Here is a 20,157-nt window from a genome sequence, read left to right as displayed (position 1 = left end):
AAAGAGAAAAGAAATTTGTAGGCTGGTCACACTAACAAAATCAACACTTTCTATTTAGCCTGTTGCACAACATTTTATTATGTTTAGCACCACATTTCCTCAGATTTCCCAAAGGCTAATCCTGTGTATGGGCTGATCCTGTTTCTTCAGAATGGTTATATATCACATTCAAAAGAATTATAACAATCACCCTTTATTTTTCTTGCCGTTTTAACATTTGTGTATGGGAGTTTCGTAAATAGTCCAAACATTCCATGAATGTTCTTTGGTTAAAGCTATAGTGCTCAACTTTTTTTCATATTAATGAACATCACATTATTACATTCAATCCATTGCGAAATGTGTTGAAACAAAGCTAATTAAGCCTATCAACTCCACAAAGCTCTCTCTGTACTCAGCATGGCTATGTTTACAAAATGGTGTCGTCCGGTGACTCTCCCATTTCACAGGATAAGTCAACACTTGCACTTGGTGGTGCAGGAGGAAAAGTCGTTAGGATTCCTCCTCTGGGGACCATGAATGTATGTGCAAAACTTCATGGCAATCCATTTAATAGTTGTTGCGATATTTCAGTCCGGACCAAAGTGATGGATCAACCAACCGACCTACATTGGCATCCCATATAGCACCTGTATACTTAAATGTGTTTGAAGCTCTGTTTTGTTTTTCCTTTTGAACCGTTCCCAACTTCACCTCTGCAACAATATATTTTTAGCTGCTTCTATCAGTGATACTGAATTTATCATGCTTTATATTTTCTTGTAATTCTGAACATGTTTTCTAATTATTTTCTGTATACAATCTTTTTTTTTTACCTAAGATTCACCTGAGGGATTCCCGGTCCAGCTCTACACAGTCCTGGATCCGTATGGATAGGCACATATGTTATTAGGACCTTTATATCTTTACATATAGGTATTTATATACCTTATATCCTGTTGATGGTGTCCATTTATATATGTATGCACTGATGCAGCTTAAATCTTCTGAGGCCATGAAGGTTTTTGTATATATGTTTTTTTAAAGATTATTTTTTTGGCCATTTTAGGCCTTTATTTTTATAGGACAGCTGAAGACATGAAAGGGGAGAGAGAGAGGGGGAACGATGCGCAGCAAAGGGCCGCGGGTCGGAGCCGAACCCTCGGCCGCTGCCTCAAGGAGTAAACCTCTATACATGGGCGCTCGCTCCACCAGGTGAGCTACCCAGGCGCCCAGGTTTTTTGTATTTGTATAATAGTGTGGAGTCTTGTAAGCGATATATATACTTTTGTTATTTTCCTATACATTTTAGTGTTATTTAACACAAAAAGTAATGTAAAGTATGAAGTTATTGCCCTTAGATGATTTTATTTTCTTGTTGTGTTTATGTGTGTGATATTTTTCCTCTTTTTTATCTATGAATCGATAAGGTACCTAGCCTCGTGAGACAAGAGCAATCCATCTGGCGGAGTCAGGTTATAAGGTACTAGCAGGTTTTGGAAATATTCCTGAATATGAATGCTCTACATAACTTTTTTTTTGTGGATTCAATGTACAGAAATCGACATCTATCAGATTGCTCTGGTATAGATATACGTATATATTATTATGGTTACTATAGAGGGATTGTATTGAAGTTTAAACTCTATCTATAGTTATGGATATGTGAATGAATGTTATGTATTTATGCCTGATTTGATGTGGAAGTTGTTGATTGGTGCACAAAAAACGGCCTACAAAAGATGGCTTCTCAGGATGTAACACCATTTGCTTGAAGATGGTCTAGTACCGAAACGTTTACTGTTAAACTTTATATATTTTTTGCAAGTTAGACAGTGTGCAGGAGTTTTCTTTGCAACTTTTGACCTGCTTGTTCCCCTCCAATACACCTGTCTCAGGTTGTAGATGTGCACAGTATTTTTCTGTACTGATCAGTGATACTCTTAAAATGCTTGACTTAACACAAATTAACCCTCTGACCTGCGAAAAGGAAAGAATACAGAGGTCATTTTGGTTTCCTGTATTCGAAAACAATAATGTCATAGCACCAGAAACTGTTACAGGTTAAAACATCAACTTCTCTTGTTATCTCTAAGAATTGCCAGAACTCTAGGGTACTATTTAATGTAAGAGGCAGTTGCCATGTCCTCCTCCAGTCACAACAACAAAGCCTCCCCAAAGAATACATAGAAGGCGTTTTACTGAAAAGGTGCCAAACAACAGGCTTAAAGAGTTTTCCCTGCCAATCAAGCCTTCCCCCTCAACACCAAGGTATTTTGGCAGTGGCTTGAAAAGAGACCATATCTCACATGAATTCTTTTCGCTGTCTTGTGAATGTTATTTCAACTAAATTCCTGAAGGAAGTCCCTGATACTGTCGCTACAGTATTTAACAGCTCCTTCACTTTTGGCTCATTCCCCTCCTGTTTTAAATATGCATCAGTTCAAGGTCCTCTAGAGGACACCTAATTATAATTTTCTTGCTTGAGGCAATAGTTAGACTATGATCTTCAAGCTGCCTTTTTCATCCAGTGGTATAGAGAACAGCAGTTCCCTCACAGATATCATTTATGGATAACCACATCTCGGCGAATTTAAAAAAAAATAATTTGCAGTCGGGTTGTGAAGGACTTCAGAGTTCACGGACTGCCTCAGTTTAAGTTATTTCCAACTTACCAATAAACGAACGGTATTCTTTGAACATTTACTACCGTGCACCGGACACCAATGTATTGCCATTTCAACTACTTTCCATCAATACGTCACGTACTGAATGTCTAAAAGTTGACTTTCCTGGTTTTAATGGTTGGATTACAGTAAAGTGATGTAATTGTTTTAATTTACCAGACTGTAGCTTTTCTATTATTTGCCTTTACCCACTTAGTTATTATATACAAATTAATGATGATTATTTATCAAAAATCTCATTGTGTAAATATTTTTTTGTAAGCACCGTCAACCCTACAATATCGCTGCAATATCGATATCGAGGTATTTGGTCAACAATATCGTGATATTAGATTTTTTCCATATCGCCCAGCTGTAGCGTACATACATCTGTTATAGAGAGCCAGGCATTCATGGTTCCCAGAAGATGAATCCCAATAATGTTGGAAATCCACTGACTCTTCCTCTTTGGTCACCAGCTGTGGACCAAAGAGGAAGTGCCAGTGGATTTCCAACATTTCTAACCCTCAAGTGTCACCATGAGGTGGAAATTTGTATTTTTAAATGAAATGTCTCATTGGCTGGATTGTCATGAAATCTGGTACAGACATTCAAATCGCCCTCAGGATGCATTGTAATATCTTTGGTGAACCCGACTTTTCCTCTAGCGGCTTCATCAGGTCCAAACTAAATTCAACCAGAACTTGTTTATGAGCAAATACTTGCAAAACTAATGATATTCCAATCAGCCTCAGCTTTGTGCTAATTAGCAAATGTTAGCATGCTAACACACTAAGCTAAGATGGTAAACATTATACCTTCTAAACTTTAGCATCATTTAGCTCAAAGCACTGCAGTATCTAAGGCCACACAGAGCCGCTAGCATGGCTGTAAACTGTTACTCTTGTTATCAGCACTAAAGCAAATAAACATTTGTGTAAATTGAAAACAGTGTAAATGATGTTATATTAAATTTGTTATTACGGTCTTTATTTATTGCTCCGTCTGCACGAGTAGACAAAAGTAAAAGTGAAGGAAGCAGAGTGATTAAATGTAGAACATGTCTGTCATTTGATGCATTTCTGATAAACATGGTTTGACTGTCTCTCCAAGTGGGAGCAAATGTTCTGAATTCACAATGATATGTTAATGTATGGAGAATGGCACAACATTATCAACTCCACATATTACAATGTCAAAACAATTTGCATTTTTTGGAAGCAATACTCACAGCATATAAACTAGATCACTGACTTGACTTGGCAAGACTAGCAGTAAAGATGGAGAGAAAAAAAATCAAATGCAAATGCATTGTACGCACAGCTGGGTGAATGCATTTAATGACACTCACTGTCAGTTACACACACGCTGATCTGCTTTGTCTGCAGGGACTGTGATACGATTTCATTTGCGTCATAATAAGTCACAACCTTTTTGTAATGTCACTGAAGCTCATTAATTGAGTAAAAAAAAAAAAGTTCAAAAGGTTTGAGGTTATTGTATAACACAGGCAGTGAAGAAATGAATAACTAATGTTTTCATAAATATCATTTTAAATTAAATTAAAATGTCCTGGCGGGCACCTGTGTCAATTTCCACACCATAAATTAAAACAGAAACTATTAGCAGAAGGCATAGAATACATGAATTATTCATCCCCCAGAGAATAACTTAAGTCTTCAAAGAGCATTAAACTCACATTATGCTTACAGTTGATCAAGGCAATATATAAAAAAAATTTAATTCCAATGGCTCTGGCTCATAACAGCAGTAACAATCAATCTTTGAAATAATGTCTTGAATTGAACCAAGACACAAAAGCAAGGCAAAAATGTTAGTTTTCTTTTTTTCATTTCAGAAAAGCAGAAACAAATATTCAGGATAACGATTGCCTCAAAAATACACGTACATGCATTAATGTAACAACAAAACAAACCAAAGACGATACCGTTTCAATTAACTGTCCATTACAATAAAGTGCAGGGGAAGAATAGAGTCAAAAGCTCATGAGCGCGTCTCGTTCTTGCATGCTGGTGTAGAACGGCTTGCCAAACACGAACGAGTGCAGTCCTGCCCTGAGCTTTTCAGCGAAGGCCATTACGATGTTCAGGTCTCCTTCCACCGTCAGATCTAGGTCCGTCTTTAAGTTGCGCAGCGATCGAAACGGCTTCTTCCCTTTTTGCCTGGGAAGAAAGTAGAGGAGAGACTTGGAATTGCAACTGTTAACAACCTACAGTACTCAGGGGGGGTCAGAGGACTTGCATTAGCATCTAGTTGGGCTGCAGCTGTTCACAGGAATGCCATGCCACCATGAATGATGTATGCTGCTTCAGGATGGCAACTGAGCATAAACAATCTTGTCAAGGCACCTGTAAAATAGTATGCCCTTAACACCTCGGGCTGTTAGCAGCACCATAAACAAGACTGCTTTTATCCTTTCACACGAGCACACAAATAATGACTTTGCTTGTGTAGTTACTGTTGTCTGGGGAGTAAGATATGTTCAGGCATTTATGAATTCAAAATCACAGCTCTGGAAACCATTTCAGACAGGAGGCAAAATGTCATAAAAGTTAATTAGTAATTCTTTGTAACCTCATGGTAAGGTTTCCTGTAATATTTAGTCAGGGGAAGAAAAAAAAAAAAATTCAATTGAATATCTGAAATAAAATTTATATACATTTATAAATCACTGCATAATGCTGTTTTAAGTAATCCAAAAACATTAAAGCATTGTGCTTTTTTTCTTTTTGTGATCTACAATTGATCATATGAAGTCATTATGGTCCCCAGTACAAATTTTTGATCACTTGTGTGTGATAAATCTGTCATTTTTTTGGGATGCAGCTGCTGTAAGCAAGCTGTAAACACAACATTGACATATAGCTGATGTAGCTAACATGTTACACACTATTCCTGACTGCTTACATACTTAAGCAGAGGAGCATTTTGCTTAAGCGTCCTTAAATGTCTTTTGTAAACATGAGAAAATCCAAATTATGCTGCTTAATTATTACGGCTGTCTTAAAGAAGTGGTAAGGTCAGTCTACAGTTGGGGAGCCCAGATGGAGCGATGACCAGCTGGGCACAGGGACGGTGGCATGGATACAAATCAAGGAAAGCTGAAAACATGGTGGGCTGTAGTGCCTTAGATTAATTGTTGGTGCTTAAAGGGTAACTTCTGTATTTTTCAACCTGCACCCCATTATCTTATGTTTTTCAATTCAATTCAATTTTATTTATAGTATCAAATCATAACAAGAGTTATCTCGAGACACTTTACAGATAGAGTAGGTCCAGACCACACTCTATAATTTACAAAGCCCCAACAATTCCAACAATTACAGTAATTCCCTCAAGAGCAAGCAGTGCGACAGTGGCGAGGAAAAACTCCCTCTTGGGAAGAAACCTCGGACAGACCCAGGCTCTTGGTAGGCGGTGTCTGACGGGCGGGAATGTTTTTGTGTCCAAGTGACGTGATGGGATCAACCATTTTTGAAATTGGTCAAGTTTTAAGCAAGAACGCTGCACTCAGCCATGGCGAAACAGGCTGCAATGTATCGTGAATGGGCAATTGCGCACCTTTAATTTAAATCCACTAAACTTGCTTGTTTGGCCATTGACACGCTCACATTATTATTCTGTCTGACAACATTATGGAAAGGATCCCTACAGATGTCGACCTTTTTGTTAAAGAGACAGATCCTTTTTTTGTTTAACATGAAACAGCCCCAAAAATAGCTATGGCCAAACCCACCAGACTCCATTTAAATAAACAGTGACGTACAGTTAGAATAACAATGTTAGCCTGTCAGTGGCAAAAACAGTGCTTTTAGTGGACGGAAATTGACGCTGTGCATTTGCCCTATAGGATTACGTTGCAGCCCGGTATGTGGCTGCCGGTTACAGCATCCTCGCTCAATACTGGACCAATTTCAAAGATTTTTGTTCACATTAGTCACTTAAGACACCAAAGCATAGGGAAACAGGGTCCAGGTTGAAAAATAGCAAAACTACCCTTTAGGAAGGCTGCTTTGAGAGCAGAGCCAGAAGGTGGTTACAGTAACCCTGATGGGACTAGAACGTGACTAGAGATACAATTATTTCTAGGAACTGAACAGTGCCTAGAGAGGAGGATCATTCCACAGATTTAGAAGAGGGTAAAGCACTGTTGTCTTAACTTATCATTTAGTGAATGTTCTCGTAGCTGCCTAAATGACATATTAATGCAAAGTCTGGTGTGAGGCCTTCAAAAGCCACCAGGTCACCGTGCCACCTGGTATATAGGTTTTACAGCCAACATCATTTAAGGTGGATTAGATGCGTGTGTGCGTGTGTGTGTGGGGGGGGGATTTCTTGTCAGTAATCAAATGATGATCATAAAAACATAATTTAGAGGTTTGATGATGATAAGGGCCACTGGGAAGGCCATGGCATGTGCTTTATGGACCTTTTTCACAGCAGACGTTTTGACTTGTCATAGTAGGAAAAGCACAGCTGAAATTGATAACCTTAACGATGGCTCAATACGCACAACCGGCGAAGTACCCGTATGTGCCGGTTGTGCGTATTCCATCAAGTGTCCCAGTAAGCTATTTTAGTGAGTCAGCATGCACAATTACCAGGGCCTCTCCTAAGTGGAATACAGCCATCATTAATGGTTTTGAATTCATCTGTGCTTTTCCTACTATGACATGTCAACATGTCTGCCGTGAAAAAAGGACTATATCTCGGCACATTATTCACCAAACGCATGCCATATAGATGGGAGGCCTGTCTTTCTGGGATGATGCTGGGGATTAATCACCCTGTGTAGCTCGACAACCTGCCGCCTCCTTCCACTGTCTTCCCCAACACCAATCACCATCATAAACCAGTCCTGTGAGCACGGCTCACCATCAACCAGGATATATTTAGCTCATGTCGTTTAAGGTATCTTTTGGTACATACAAACTAAGGGCTGCGACTTACAAATCATACGTATTATCGATTGATCTGTTGACATTATTTTTTAGATAATCCGTTTAGGTCTATAGAATGTCAGAAAATTGTGCGAACTGCCCATAATTTCCGGAGCCCCAAGTAACATCTACAAAAGACAGAATATCAACATTATTTAAATGTCTCCACTTGTTTCATCGGACAGAAACGTGCTAACCTCACCCCTTGGATGTGTGTGATGTTTAACAATCAGACAAAGCATGCATTATCATAGCTGCTATTCTGGTGTTACAGAGAAACAGAGGGAGATCATGAATACAGATTGCATGTTGCTATTAAATATGCAATCTCTACATCTTTCCAGCCTCAGAGTGGAAAAATCAGTTGTCAGCTCAGAAACGTGGTTGGCTAGAAACATGCTTGCACACACTCATGTGTGGATACCATGTAAAATAAAAAGGTATTACATCAACTATCGTTCTGGGAAGTTCTATGGATCTATTGTGTCAAAACTAAGAATAGATGTCTTAGAACTTGTCAATACTAGTTCACAAGGAAAAATGTCAGCTTGTTGAGAACAGGGTGAAGGATGACTCACCAGAGGCCTGTACTACGAAGCAAGATGTGGCGTTAATGAGGTAATTTCAGGTTCAACCCAGGGTTTTCTGTATCACGAAAGGGGATCACTTGTTACCGGGTTCAATCACCGTGGTAACTTATGCTGGACGCCTAACGTGGTCAGGAGCAGGTTATGTTGAGATTAGAGATCAACCGGTGTAAAAGCACCGCCTACCGACCAATCAATACATGATTGATAACTGCGTCATCATTCTTAGAAGATCTGGTGGAGCTCGGTGTGCAGAGAGAGAGAGAGAGAGAGAGAGAGAGAGAGAGAGAGAGAGAGAGAGAGAGAGAGAGAGAGAGAGAGAGAGAGAGAGAGAGAGAGAGAGAGAGAGAGAGAGAGAGAGGTGCGCTCAGAAAAGTTAAAACATTTAGAGAACGACAACCCCGTTAACATTCCCTGATGGGTATTTTTATGAAAGATATAGATTTTCAGCGGAGGGAATTACGTATAGGCTATTTGTCGGCTTGTTGAGCCATGTGTCGCCATTGCGCACATCGGTTTGAATTATGTTTTTATATATTTTATATTCTCTCATGATCGCTTACCACTGCCAGGGTTGCAACTGAAATAATAGGCTAAAGCAACGACAGTTTATGGAAAGCACAAGTGTAATGATGGTCAGATCTGGGTCCTGACTGATGGGGAAAGTGATAATGACAAGCGTTGTGATTTACACATCTACAGCGCTACTAAGACTATTTTTTAAAACCGTGTCTGTGTTCTTCATATTTATGTAGAATTATAGTTTGCTCTATTTATGTCAAATATGCAGCTCTGGTAGATGTTTGCGATTGTCCTCTCTTTTATGTGAACGCGCGCATCGCTGGAATTGGGAAACCCTGGGTTGACTGAACTGGTTGTTAACCACCGTCGTGATACAGCTTATGCAGGACCGCGGTTGTTAGGAGAAGTTGGGTAACTGAAATAAATCCAGCGCATGTCGATCTTGATTCGTAGTAAAGGCCTGATGAGTTTTTTTCTACTGCCTGTGTCTTTACACTACTTTTCTGCAAAAAGTAGCCTGCATGTTCCCGTAACTGCAGTATACTGTATATTCTACTCTCTCTCCTTCTGTGCGTCTGAAACGTTGTTTTGGTTTAGAATTCTGAGGGTGTGCGCTCGACCCGCACCCACGTGTCCCTCTCCTGTAGGCCCACTGTACACCTACTTAGGGGGTGTGTGAGATCCTCACCCAGGGACCAACAGATGTTTCTCAACTGGAGTCAACGCCGTCAGTTATCCCTATCATTCCCGGTCATTTGTCCCCATGAGCCTGCCGTACCTTCACCCTTGTACAAACGAAACCCTGGAGATAAGATTACTAGATGCAGAGAAACACTGACATGACTATTTTGACTCCAAACTGTGTGACATGAGACCACACACTACAAGGATTAGGATGGGTTTTGTGGTGAGCGTTAGTGACTATCAGTGGCTGCAGTGCAAAGTCAAAGCAAAAACAATGGCAGACAAGTAAATGATCTGCTCTGGTATTTAGACCTTTTGATTTTTCTTTTGATTTTTCTTTTCTTTTTATTCTGTGGATCGGACGTGTGCCAGGGGTCTATTGCCAAACAATAATCCTTTCCGGCATTTGGATTAAAGTCTTATTCATGACAGCTCTTACGTTTCGTCCTCGATGTACTTGAGCAGTGTGAGGGCCTTCCTGTGGAGCAGCAGCAGGAACTGGGCCAGATAGGTGCTCCGCAGGGACAGGCCTGGCTTCAGCATGAACACCTGGGTACGACACAGGATGTCAATTAGTAGTCCAGGCTACTGCTCTGCTGGAAAAGGCTGGAATTATCCACTCCCCATTCCTTTGTGCTAACCTTGAGAGAGAAACATATTGCTGTTGTCGTGAGAAAAACTGGTAACCGCAACTCTGGGATCACTTTCATAGGAACGGATGATGGGTTGTGAGTGACCCATGGGAATAAAGTCTACTGTTTTGTGTCTGTTATGGCCTCTGGAGACCGTATCAGTGAGGAGGGAGCACATCATTCAAGTATTTTCTGCAGCCTGATACAAGGCCTGGTCTGTGTTCAACAGCATTGTACCACAGACAAAATATGAAAAGGAATCTGCCACTTTCAACTTCACAATATTATACACTGGAGTACAAAAAAGGGTTAGTCTCGGACCGCAATAGGGAGACAAAAAAAAAAAAAAAAAACACAAATAAATACCAAATTCACTTCTAGGTGATTTCACAGTCTTGATTTTGCAGTGCTTAACCCCTCACAAGTATTAGCTGGTGGAATCCTGACAAACGAGACAAATTAATTATTTGAAAACAGAAAAAACCCTTGTGATTCTTTCTGATTAAACCATTCAAGAACTTAAAGGGATAGTTAGGATTTCTTAAAGTGGGGTTGTATGAGGTACTTATCCAACGTTAGTGTATTAGCTACAGTAGATGGCGGTCGGCACGCCTCCAGTTTGAAGAAGCAGACAGGAGTACTGACACAGAAGCTAAGCAATGTACTGCTGCTATCTACTGTAGCTAACACACTGACTATGGATAAGTAAGTCATACAACCCCACTTCAAAATATCTGAACTATTCCTTTAATATCACTGCAACAACATGTTGTACAAAAAATACAAAACAGAGGATAATGATACAAATGGTTGCTGTTATGTTATCTATTATGATAATATTTTTGTCAATATTCTGCAGGGTTTACTTTTTCTTTTCTTCTGACTCGGTTGGGAGTGTTCTCTATTTATGTCTTTATTCTTTTTATTTTTTATATTCAAGAATAATATGGAAAAAAAGTGTTTCTATAGTCTTACCTCATCTATAAAGGACTTCACCAAAGTGTCTTTATGCATGACGTCTTGAAATATATTCCTAAGAAAAAAGGCATTGGGGTTATGATATGGTTATGGTCAATTAAAAATGCAGAACTATAACTTTCTTGTAACCCACAAACACAAGGGATGCTGTGCGTGCATGGCTCACAGGTCAGGTGTGAAGGTTTCGTCAGTGTGAATGACCGTGTCAGGGGGTATGTCGTCCTCGCTGTCCGTCTTCCAGAGAGCGCTCAGCTCCGATCGCATGTAGCGCCGCTGGTTGTACGTGTGCTCGTGGCACGGCGGCATCTGCTTCACTGTGTTGATGTCGACGTCGATGTGTGTGGTCGGGTAAGGGGAGTAGAGCACCTGGCGGAAGGGCAGGACGAAGCTGCCTGTGGAGTCCTGGGAATTAAAAGGAAAAACCCATATTTAATACCTGTTCGACCTGTGACGCGTAAGAGCAGTAGTAATATTATTCCGCTTAGTGTGTCGGAAATCTGTTTCCTCCCACCACATGCTGTCCAAATTTCAAGAGCAGCCAGGGCAGACACTCGGTTTCTTTAAGAGGAAACAACAACAATAGGAAGCTCCTTCCATTTCCTTTCGTTGTTGTTGTTGTCGTTTTCTCCCTGGGCCAGTTTCTCCTGCGCTACGCTGCGTTTTATGTGGGAATTCTATAAGAAGATCCCGCTGGAGCTCCACAACACAGCCAATGTGTAGCATACTATTTATGACCGAACTAACAAGCACCACCAGGTCTTTTTAGCTGCCTCTTTTGCTGTTCTTTTTTTCTGCTCTTGACACAACGAGCCACCTTTGCTGTGTTACACTAAGCGCCAGCAGGAAATAATACGGCAACTTCTCCAAAAACCTTAAACTTTGCTGACTTTCACAAAACCCTCAGTTCTGCACTTGACACCCGGTAATTGCAATGCAGAAAACTCTGAGGAGAATACATTAAGAACTAAACTAAACATTTGCATCACATGAAGCTATGGCGATTTCCTCATTTGCACATTAGAGTTGGACGATTCAAAATAGAAACCATATGAAGACCGCACAAAGTGTATTTAAACAGACCATGCATCGCAATAAATCTCATTGCAACAATGTTTTATTGTCAGAAAAAGAAACTGGGTTAGAACAATGGATCGGCCAACATCAAAAAAGCAGGCAAAAAAGAACAATAACCAGGCTTGAATTCAAATCACATTGTGCTGTATAATAAGAGCTAACTGGTGGCTACCTTGAGCAGACCCTGAACAAACAGGCCTGTGTCGTATTTGAAAGAAGAGTCGGCCTTGCAGAGGCGAGAGCACTTCCTCTCAGCCGGAGTGAGGAAGAGGCAGAGAGTCCGGACAATCTGTGAAAAATCAACGTTTCGACAGTCAACCAGAAAAGCCTTCAGGAAATATCAGGGTTTGATTGTGACATGGTGTATTAATTTGCTAAATTTAGGTGAAGGAGAACAGCTGAAACTTGACATCATTGCAACTTTTTTTTATTTTTGCCACTAGAAGGGGTGCGAAAACATATCCAATCATGCTGTATTAGGTTTCCTCTTTTTAAAAATGGACATAAAAAAAATAAAATGGCCTTTTGTTTTTTCCCCTTGATTTTAAAAGTGGTGGATTTCAGCACAGTCAGCACAAAACGTATTCATGGAGCTACATCTCAGCATGAAAAAAATTACTTAAACCACATTTTGGTTATAGACCTTAATCTGGCGTTTGGGCTTGCGGCTTGTTGTTGGATAGAAATAAAAGTCTTGATTTAATTGGTGTTCAGCTCAGAACTCAAGGCTGGTATTCATCGGTGTGCCATATCGGTTTTCTCTTTCGGTTAGCACGGCCAACTTTTGTTCGCTTAATTCCAATATTTTGCCCATTTGGAACAGCTGATAGGCTTTTCTCATCTCATCATCTTCACGGAAACAGTCACAGCCGTTACTGTGCTGCCAAAGCCAACACAGACATTCAAAATCTGAGTGCATCAGAGGCTTGTCAAACCCAGACAACAGCACAACACACTTCAAAACATTTTAAATTATGTAAATGCATTGCAAATGTGGCTGTGTGCAGCCAGTAATATGGTAAATGTACCTTATTTACTTTCTCTGGGTTGCTTCCAACCACTATGGAACAGCCGCAAGTCTGCAGATGAGAGCTGATGGCCCTGAACCACACAGACAAAGACATGCAAATTAGAGCCAATTAGCTTCATCGGCATTGCTCTGATCATTAATGACAGCTTTCAGGAATAAGGATTGAGACAGAAAAACTGGGTCCGAAAAACACTCAAGAGGCTTTACATGGAGAATTAAGATGGTAACTGGCTCTGGGCGGGTGGAGAGTTAGCCTGGTAATCATTAAATTTAGGGATAGACCGATATCGGTATGAATTAAAAAGTGCCCTACTCTGGCTCCGCTACAGCTCTGTGTCTGTCCCCCTGCTTCGGTTTTACTCCCCACTGAGTCGGACTAATGATGCGTTCCAGGAAACCTGTAACTCGTGTTTTCACAACCTTCTACGCGTGAAAGTGCCCTGGAACGGCAGTCAAACCCGTAACTTACTACTCCTGAACTCGTACCAGATTGTTGTACTCCCAGTTACAGTTTTTGACGTCACACACACATAAACAACAATGTCGACCCCTGTTGAGGCTGTACAGACGCCGGTGATTAACAGTGAGAAATAGAAATAAATAGGCAGCGTAAAGTAATTCCGCACATTGTAATCAAAACAATACACATACGATTGTGTACTACTACAGGTTATGTTTATTAAATGAAGCCCAAAATATGTTGCAGACTAGAAATGGCTAGTATCAGCTTAATACATCCATGGTATCAGCTTGCGCTAGCTAATGTCAACGGTAGGTAGCCGCTAGCTAACGTTAGCTAACGCTAGCTAGAAGGGTTTGTCTTGACTTTGCCTGGAACGCTACCAAGGCGTGAGTCGTGACTTGAAGTCATAACTAACTTTTTTTTTGGTCACAAAAAAAAGAACTATTTTGCCTGATTAGTTCTAAACTTAATTGCCTCTAACATACAACTAGTCTTCATCATCTATAACTATCCTTCTAATAAAATAAATTCCAGTGTACAGGTGCTTTGTCATCACCACAGGATCCGGCGCTAATCCTGTTCAACTTTGAGCAATTGGGAGCTTCATTGCTGGAATGGACTTTCCGGACTCGAGACAAGCGATTTAGCTTTCGTCCTTTCTCTGGAGGAAACGTCGGCTAAGTGGAGGAGCCATTACTCATCATTGGAAGGTTGATGGGTGTTAAATGGGCATTGTTCATCATCTGTCTCCATTTGCCTGTACGGGAGAGTGCTTACTTGTGGAGGAAATCCTCGTGGCAGCTGTCCCCGATGTCATCATCATTTAGCACGGTGTCTTTTATCTACTCAGCGGGAGTGAAACAAATGAGTCATTTTTAAAATTGGTCTGAACAAAGACAAAAGTGCTGATGACCACATTTGCAGGCACTGCAATGAAAATAAAATGCAAAAAAAAAAAAAAAAAAAAAAACACTATCGTTTAACAATGTAGGAAACAGCGAGAAAGATTCCAGGGAGCTTCTTTGTGCTGCTTTTTTTTTGGTTGCATTTGCATATTAGAAGGGAGCAAATGTGTTGAATCGCACTGGGTGGTAATCTAGGCACAGAACCTGGATAATTCAAACCTCATGAAAAATGAAAACAATTTGAACCAGCAAAATAACGAAACAACTGTAATTTATTATTATTATTATTTAATAAGTTGGGGACAGAGGCTTTTTTTTCTTCAAAAAGTCACATGCGATTGCATTCAATAAAGATATCCACTTCTTTTCCGTCAATCACTGAAACCACGATGCTTGGATGATAAGCTATTAACTCTGCCATCAACAAGAAAATTATTCACAAATCCATCGTGGTTTTTTTCTAAACTTTACATTCCTGTTGCTGTCATGCGAAACATGAATCAGATCATTATGATGTCCAATTCTTCAGCCGTTTATTGTTCAGTTTTCGAGTACGATAGGTAATGTGTGCGTGTATGAGTATGTGTGTGCTGCTCACATCTATATCTTCTGGCACACTGTATGTCTTCATAGAGGCCAACAGCTCCATGATAGGGACAATCTCCAAGCTCAGCACCGAGATGATGTTGTAGCCCTAAAGTTGGAAGGAAAGTGGAAACAGTTAACTCAAGCACTGCACAAATACTACGCTGGGCGACTGACGACATTCAATTTTTTGGGCTAGCGGCAAAGATTTCTGGCTTTCAAATGGCATGTTTTGCATTTGAATGTATTTTACTCAATTCACAATATGGGGGTTACAAGCAGTTGGTCTAAAGACACTTGCTGTGAAAGCCTCAATCTTTTTTTTTTTTAAGATAATTTTTTCTACATTTTAGGCCTTTATTTGTATAGGACAGCTTAGAACTGAAAGGGGAGAGAGAAGGGAATGACATGCAGCAAAGGGTCCGCAGGTCGGAGTTGAACCCGCGGCTGCTGCGTTAAGGAGTAAACCTCTATATATGGGCACCCGCTCTACCAGGTGAGCTACACAGGCGCCCGGAAGCCCCAATCTTTAACTGAAAACAAAAATAGCAATAATAATTGAGTGTTGTTGCTAATGGATGTTGCATGGTGGATATGCAAAAATACAAACATAAAAGCCATTGGAGATGGACTGACAAATCAGCTATGGTAGATATACATGGTTTGTTTTCCAGAGAGCACTGACTAGTTTATTTTTCAACTGTAAAATGTCCCGTTCAGAACATATATTGGTCACACTTTGTTTATAAAATGTAAAGGGCTCTATTTTTGTCTGGACATGAAAATAATAACTTCATTGATTTTAATGCTCATATTTCGACATCAGTATTGGTTGGACAATGAAACGCATCATGGAACTTTGCTTTGATGTAAATTAGTAACTATTATAAACACTCAATACAATGTAAAATCTTTTTTTTTTATTTCAAATCAAAATATCTGATCAAGGTATAAGAACTAACAAGATTATTATTCTCACCAGACATTCAATATACAACTTTACATGGCAGTTCTTGACACGTAATGGTACAGATACATACAGGAAGATTTTGGTCAGTGTCAGAGGATCAATATCGAGCCCTAAAGCCGTCAGCAGTAATGGTCAGCGGCGAGGACTCTGATATATATGTTTTCAAAGCAACTACAGATGTTCTGATACCGATACCAGTATCGGTATCGGCTCCGATACTGCCTAAAACGCTGGTATCGGTATCGGGAAGCACTGGAGTTTATGAACCAATCCAATACAACGTAATAAAGCCCTAAAGAAAATCTACGTTAAAGTAGTTTATTTATGTTCTTTTTTCGTTATAACCGACTGTCAAACTGGAGAATAAAAGAAAGTTGTACGACATTCATTGTTTGTGTTTGTTCATGTTTTACAAAGAGTTTAACCTGAGCCAGACAGACAACAAAGATAGAAATAATATCACATCCATACAGGGATAGCAGTATACAGTTGTTATATCATATCACATCCATACAGGGATAGTAGTATACAGTTGTTAAAACATAATAAAATATATGACCCACTGGTATCTGATCGGTACTCTGTATCGGCCGATATACAAGTTCAGGTATCGGAATCGGTATCGGAAAGCAAAAAATGGTATCGGACCATCTCTAAAAGCAACACAAGATGACTAACAGGGCACCAAAGAAGGCCGAACTGCGGCTGCATCAGGTAAAAATAAAGAACCTACTAAAATATTTATTATGTCTGGGGGGATACAGTCTGACAAGAGAAACACCATTCAAAAGGTAAAACTAACAAACAGGGATGTGATGAACACATACAGCACAGAATAGATTGATATTCTACTGGTTGCCATTCAACCTAGTAGACCCACTTTTACAGCAGTGTCTGCAAACGTGATAGATTTTTAGTGTTGTGCGTCACATGATTTTGTCTACCCCTACTATAACCTCTCGTCACTAGCTTCCCCTGTAGGAGCTCTCAGACCTAATTAGCTAGTTTAGTCCTCTGTGTTGGGAGACTGCAACTTTATTATTCTGCCAATGTTGCTGCACTCCCAGTTGAGTAAAACAGAGGTGATAGATGACTTAATACCCATTTAAAAACTAAGCATAGATCAGGTTTTAAAGTAGGTTTTTGGGTATAAAGGGTAATTTGCCTACTCATGTGTCCAATACTGAGAAGTCAGGGGATCGGCAAGAATAGCAGGGTCCTACCTTCTGCATCCAAATGCGTCCCTTGCGGATGACATGCTTCAGTCTCTCCACGCAGATGGTGTGCAGAGGCAGATAGAAGGCCAGCTCTGTCTGAGGCAGGATAACGGACAAGGCGCACGTGTTCTTGTCCCCCTTCAGCTCGCCATCGAAGATGAGCGACACAATGATGACGCCCTTTTCTGCCAGGACAAAGAACTTCACATCCACAGCGCCACACTCAGCACTACGCAGAATCTCCCCATTAAGTGTATGATTGGCCAGGAATGTGACCTCCCCATCGCTGAGGAACATCAGTTGATCTCCCTTTGGTGTCCAGATGTGGCGCACCCGTGGACCCAGGATGTTGTCCCAGTAAGCAAAGGTGGCAGCCAGCAGCGGGCATTCTCCCTCCACTGCTACCTCGGACTTAGCCACAGCCGGTGACTGGGGTGGACAGCCAGAGGACATTAGAGAGGATTGGAAATGTCTTCCCAAGTGTCAGAATGAATTATAATAAACCTATATCATAAAACACAGAAAACAACAGAACAGACATCAGTTCTTGGTAAAAATTAGAATTGAAAATGTAATTTCAAAAAGGTTCCAAAGCAATCCATCTGATTTGCCACTTGTAATTGCACAATGATCAGGAATACCAATTTTCAGCTCACATTGTACAATAAATCTAATAAACCTAAGGCTTTAAGTGGAAATGAAAGTGATCCTTTAGGATGTTGTTTAAGTCAGCTGATACTGCTTAGACCAAGCCAAAAGCAACTTCTCTTTTTCCGACAATATAATCCTTTCAACAGAAGTGACAATGTCATGCTTCATTCATTTTTGGGCAAAATATCTGTAAAAAGGCTTATCCAATTTGCCCATTCCAGTCTTTATGGTCTTCTGTGGAATTCCACATTCATAATTAATATACTTACACTTAATTTTAGTAGAATTTGTCTTTTCACTTTTGACTACATGCTAGCTCTCTACGTTAAGTGGGATATGGCAGACATAGCTTCATGTATAACGCTAAATAAGAAAAGAAATACAACTGCTACTTGATTGATTATATGTATTCCGAATTAAGCAACTACAATTCATTTAAGGGTTGTAGCTAGTTATTGTGTTGCTAAGCAGCTCCGTATATCGGCAGCAAGCAATGTGGGATATATTAACAGCTTTTACAACCGAATTTAGTGTTAAATTACATATTTAACGTTACACAAGTAAGAACAGAAGGTAGGGCTTACGCCTCAGATTTACGTATTGTAAACTCAAGTAACAGCCTAGGGTGGGGGGGGGGGTGTTAATATATATCTTAATGACAGAATGGAACCAAATAACTTTAACCGGTCAATGTTGTGTAGCTAGCAGGATAACACAGGGTTGTGAAACCAGCCTTGCTAACTAGCTAGCGTTAGCCAAACTAACACTGGCAACGCACAGGAATGACATCGCAATGACTTACTTGTTCGGCGTTTCGGTGCTTATTAATCGCCACGCCGCCGCGTTTCTACAGGAAGAGTTTTAGATGTTGCTGACAAGTCATCATTCTTCTGTTATTGCCAATGTTAACACTTATAGTGATTAGCCAGCTACAGTGTTTTTGTCTTCAACACACTTCCTAGTACGTCAGCCCTACGTCAACCATTGATAGAGATGCACAGCGTCCTCTAGCGAACGAGGCGTGGCAGTGGACAGTGAGTCATGATGTCATTATCATTCCAGGCAGCCACCTGCAGAAAATTATAACGTTAAGTTTAACTGTACGTACACACCGCCGCCGACTTGGGCGTCTAAAGATACCGGAAGTCATTAATTTTCAATGGAAGCTGGCTTCTCTCAGCTGCAAGGAGCGTCAAAACTGTCGGCGTCGCGTTTTGGGCGTTTTGAGCGTTTTGAGCGTCAATCAGAAAGTTGAACTTTGGTCAACTTTATGGTAATGAGATATGACGCGGTTCAGCGGCAAGCAGCGGCAAACGGCAGCAACCAATCGGAATATAGACGTCCTTCTCGCTGGCTGATTCTGGAGAAACATACGATGTAAACTTTTGTTCCTACCAAGACATTAGTTCCATGAAAATGGAGGGAAATCTCATAATCGCCGTTGCTGGGTTCCCCTATCATTTATGATGTAACGTTGTTTGCGTATAAGGACCAGTTAACGTGCCGTCACACAAACAGTCCGCTCACAGTGAAGTCCTGCACGGGTCAACAGCTGGCGGCTGCTCGCTCTGCCTGCATTCTGCTGCGGTTCAGCGGCTAACTGCTAACAGACACCGCTGTGACCAACAAACAATACAAATGATGTCCTTATATATGTAATTTATAAAAGGTTTCTAGTGTCAGTGTATTGGCCGTGCAGTGGCTGCTTGTGCTTTTTCTTCAATCGTGTGTTGCACATGATCGAAGAATGCTCCCACGTCAGAGCGGCCAAAGCGTCAAACAGCTTCCTCGGACTTTTTGACAAGCGTCCTCGACACGTCCAGAGCTTCTTTGCAGCTCAAGTCGGCGGCGGTGTGTACGTACAGTAAGTTCCTTTACATGGCGCCTGGTCATACGAATGGATGTATTTGCTGCCTTTTAATTTCATCCTCTGAGGGTAGGCCTGCTGAGTCAAATGAATAGCAACACACTTAACCCTTGTATGGTGATCGGGTCTGTGGGATCAGTTTTCAATGTTTGCTAAAAGAAAGATTATGCTATATTATTCATTCTAACTCAAACTCATTGGCCTTGGCTCATTTTCTGTGAAGAACATAAAAAATAACTTATTTTCAATGACTGCACATGATACCCCCCTACACATAACTATTACACATGAGGTGTTGTGTCTACTGGACCCGAGTGTATTTAAATGAAGGTGCTATGTTGTCTTTCTGCACCTGCTATTCCCACACAAAGTTACAAAAGTGTTAC

The 20,157-nt window shown here is 40.5% G+C and overlaps 1 protein-coding gene across 1 annotated transcript; it reads right to left on the bottom strand.

The window, feature by feature from the left end:
* Positions 1–3,618: 3,618 nt before the first annotated feature.
* Positions 3,619–19,069, bottom strand: c9orf72 (C9orf72-SMCR8 complex subunit). The gene is made up of 10 exons (XM_028566269.1): positions 18,707–19,069; positions 17,260–17,757; positions 15,080–15,175; positions 14,354–14,418; positions 13,112–13,184; positions 12,256–12,372; positions 11,176–11,411; positions 11,007–11,064; positions 9,839–9,948; positions 3,619–4,828 (listed from the first exon to the last, which is right to left on the bottom strand). The coding sequence occupies exons 2-10, from the start codon at positions 17,704–17,706 to the stop codon at positions 4,642–4,644; spliced, it is 1,389 nt and encodes a 462-aa protein (XP_028422070.1). The 5' UTR covers positions 17,707–17,757; positions 18,707–19,069; the 3' UTR covers positions 3,619–4,641.
* Positions 19,070–20,157: the final 1,088 nt, after the last annotated feature.

Source organism: Perca flavescens, chromosome 20 (assembly GCF_004354835.1).
Source record: "Perca flavescens isolate YP-PL-M2 chromosome 20, PFLA_1.0, whole genome shotgun sequence".
Classification (NCBI taxonomy): domain Eukaryota; kingdom Metazoa; phylum Chordata; class Actinopteri; order Perciformes; family Percidae; genus Perca; species Perca flavescens.
The sequence above is the reverse complement of the archived record's forward strand: the minus strand, read 5'-3'. Positions and strand labels throughout refer to the sequence as shown.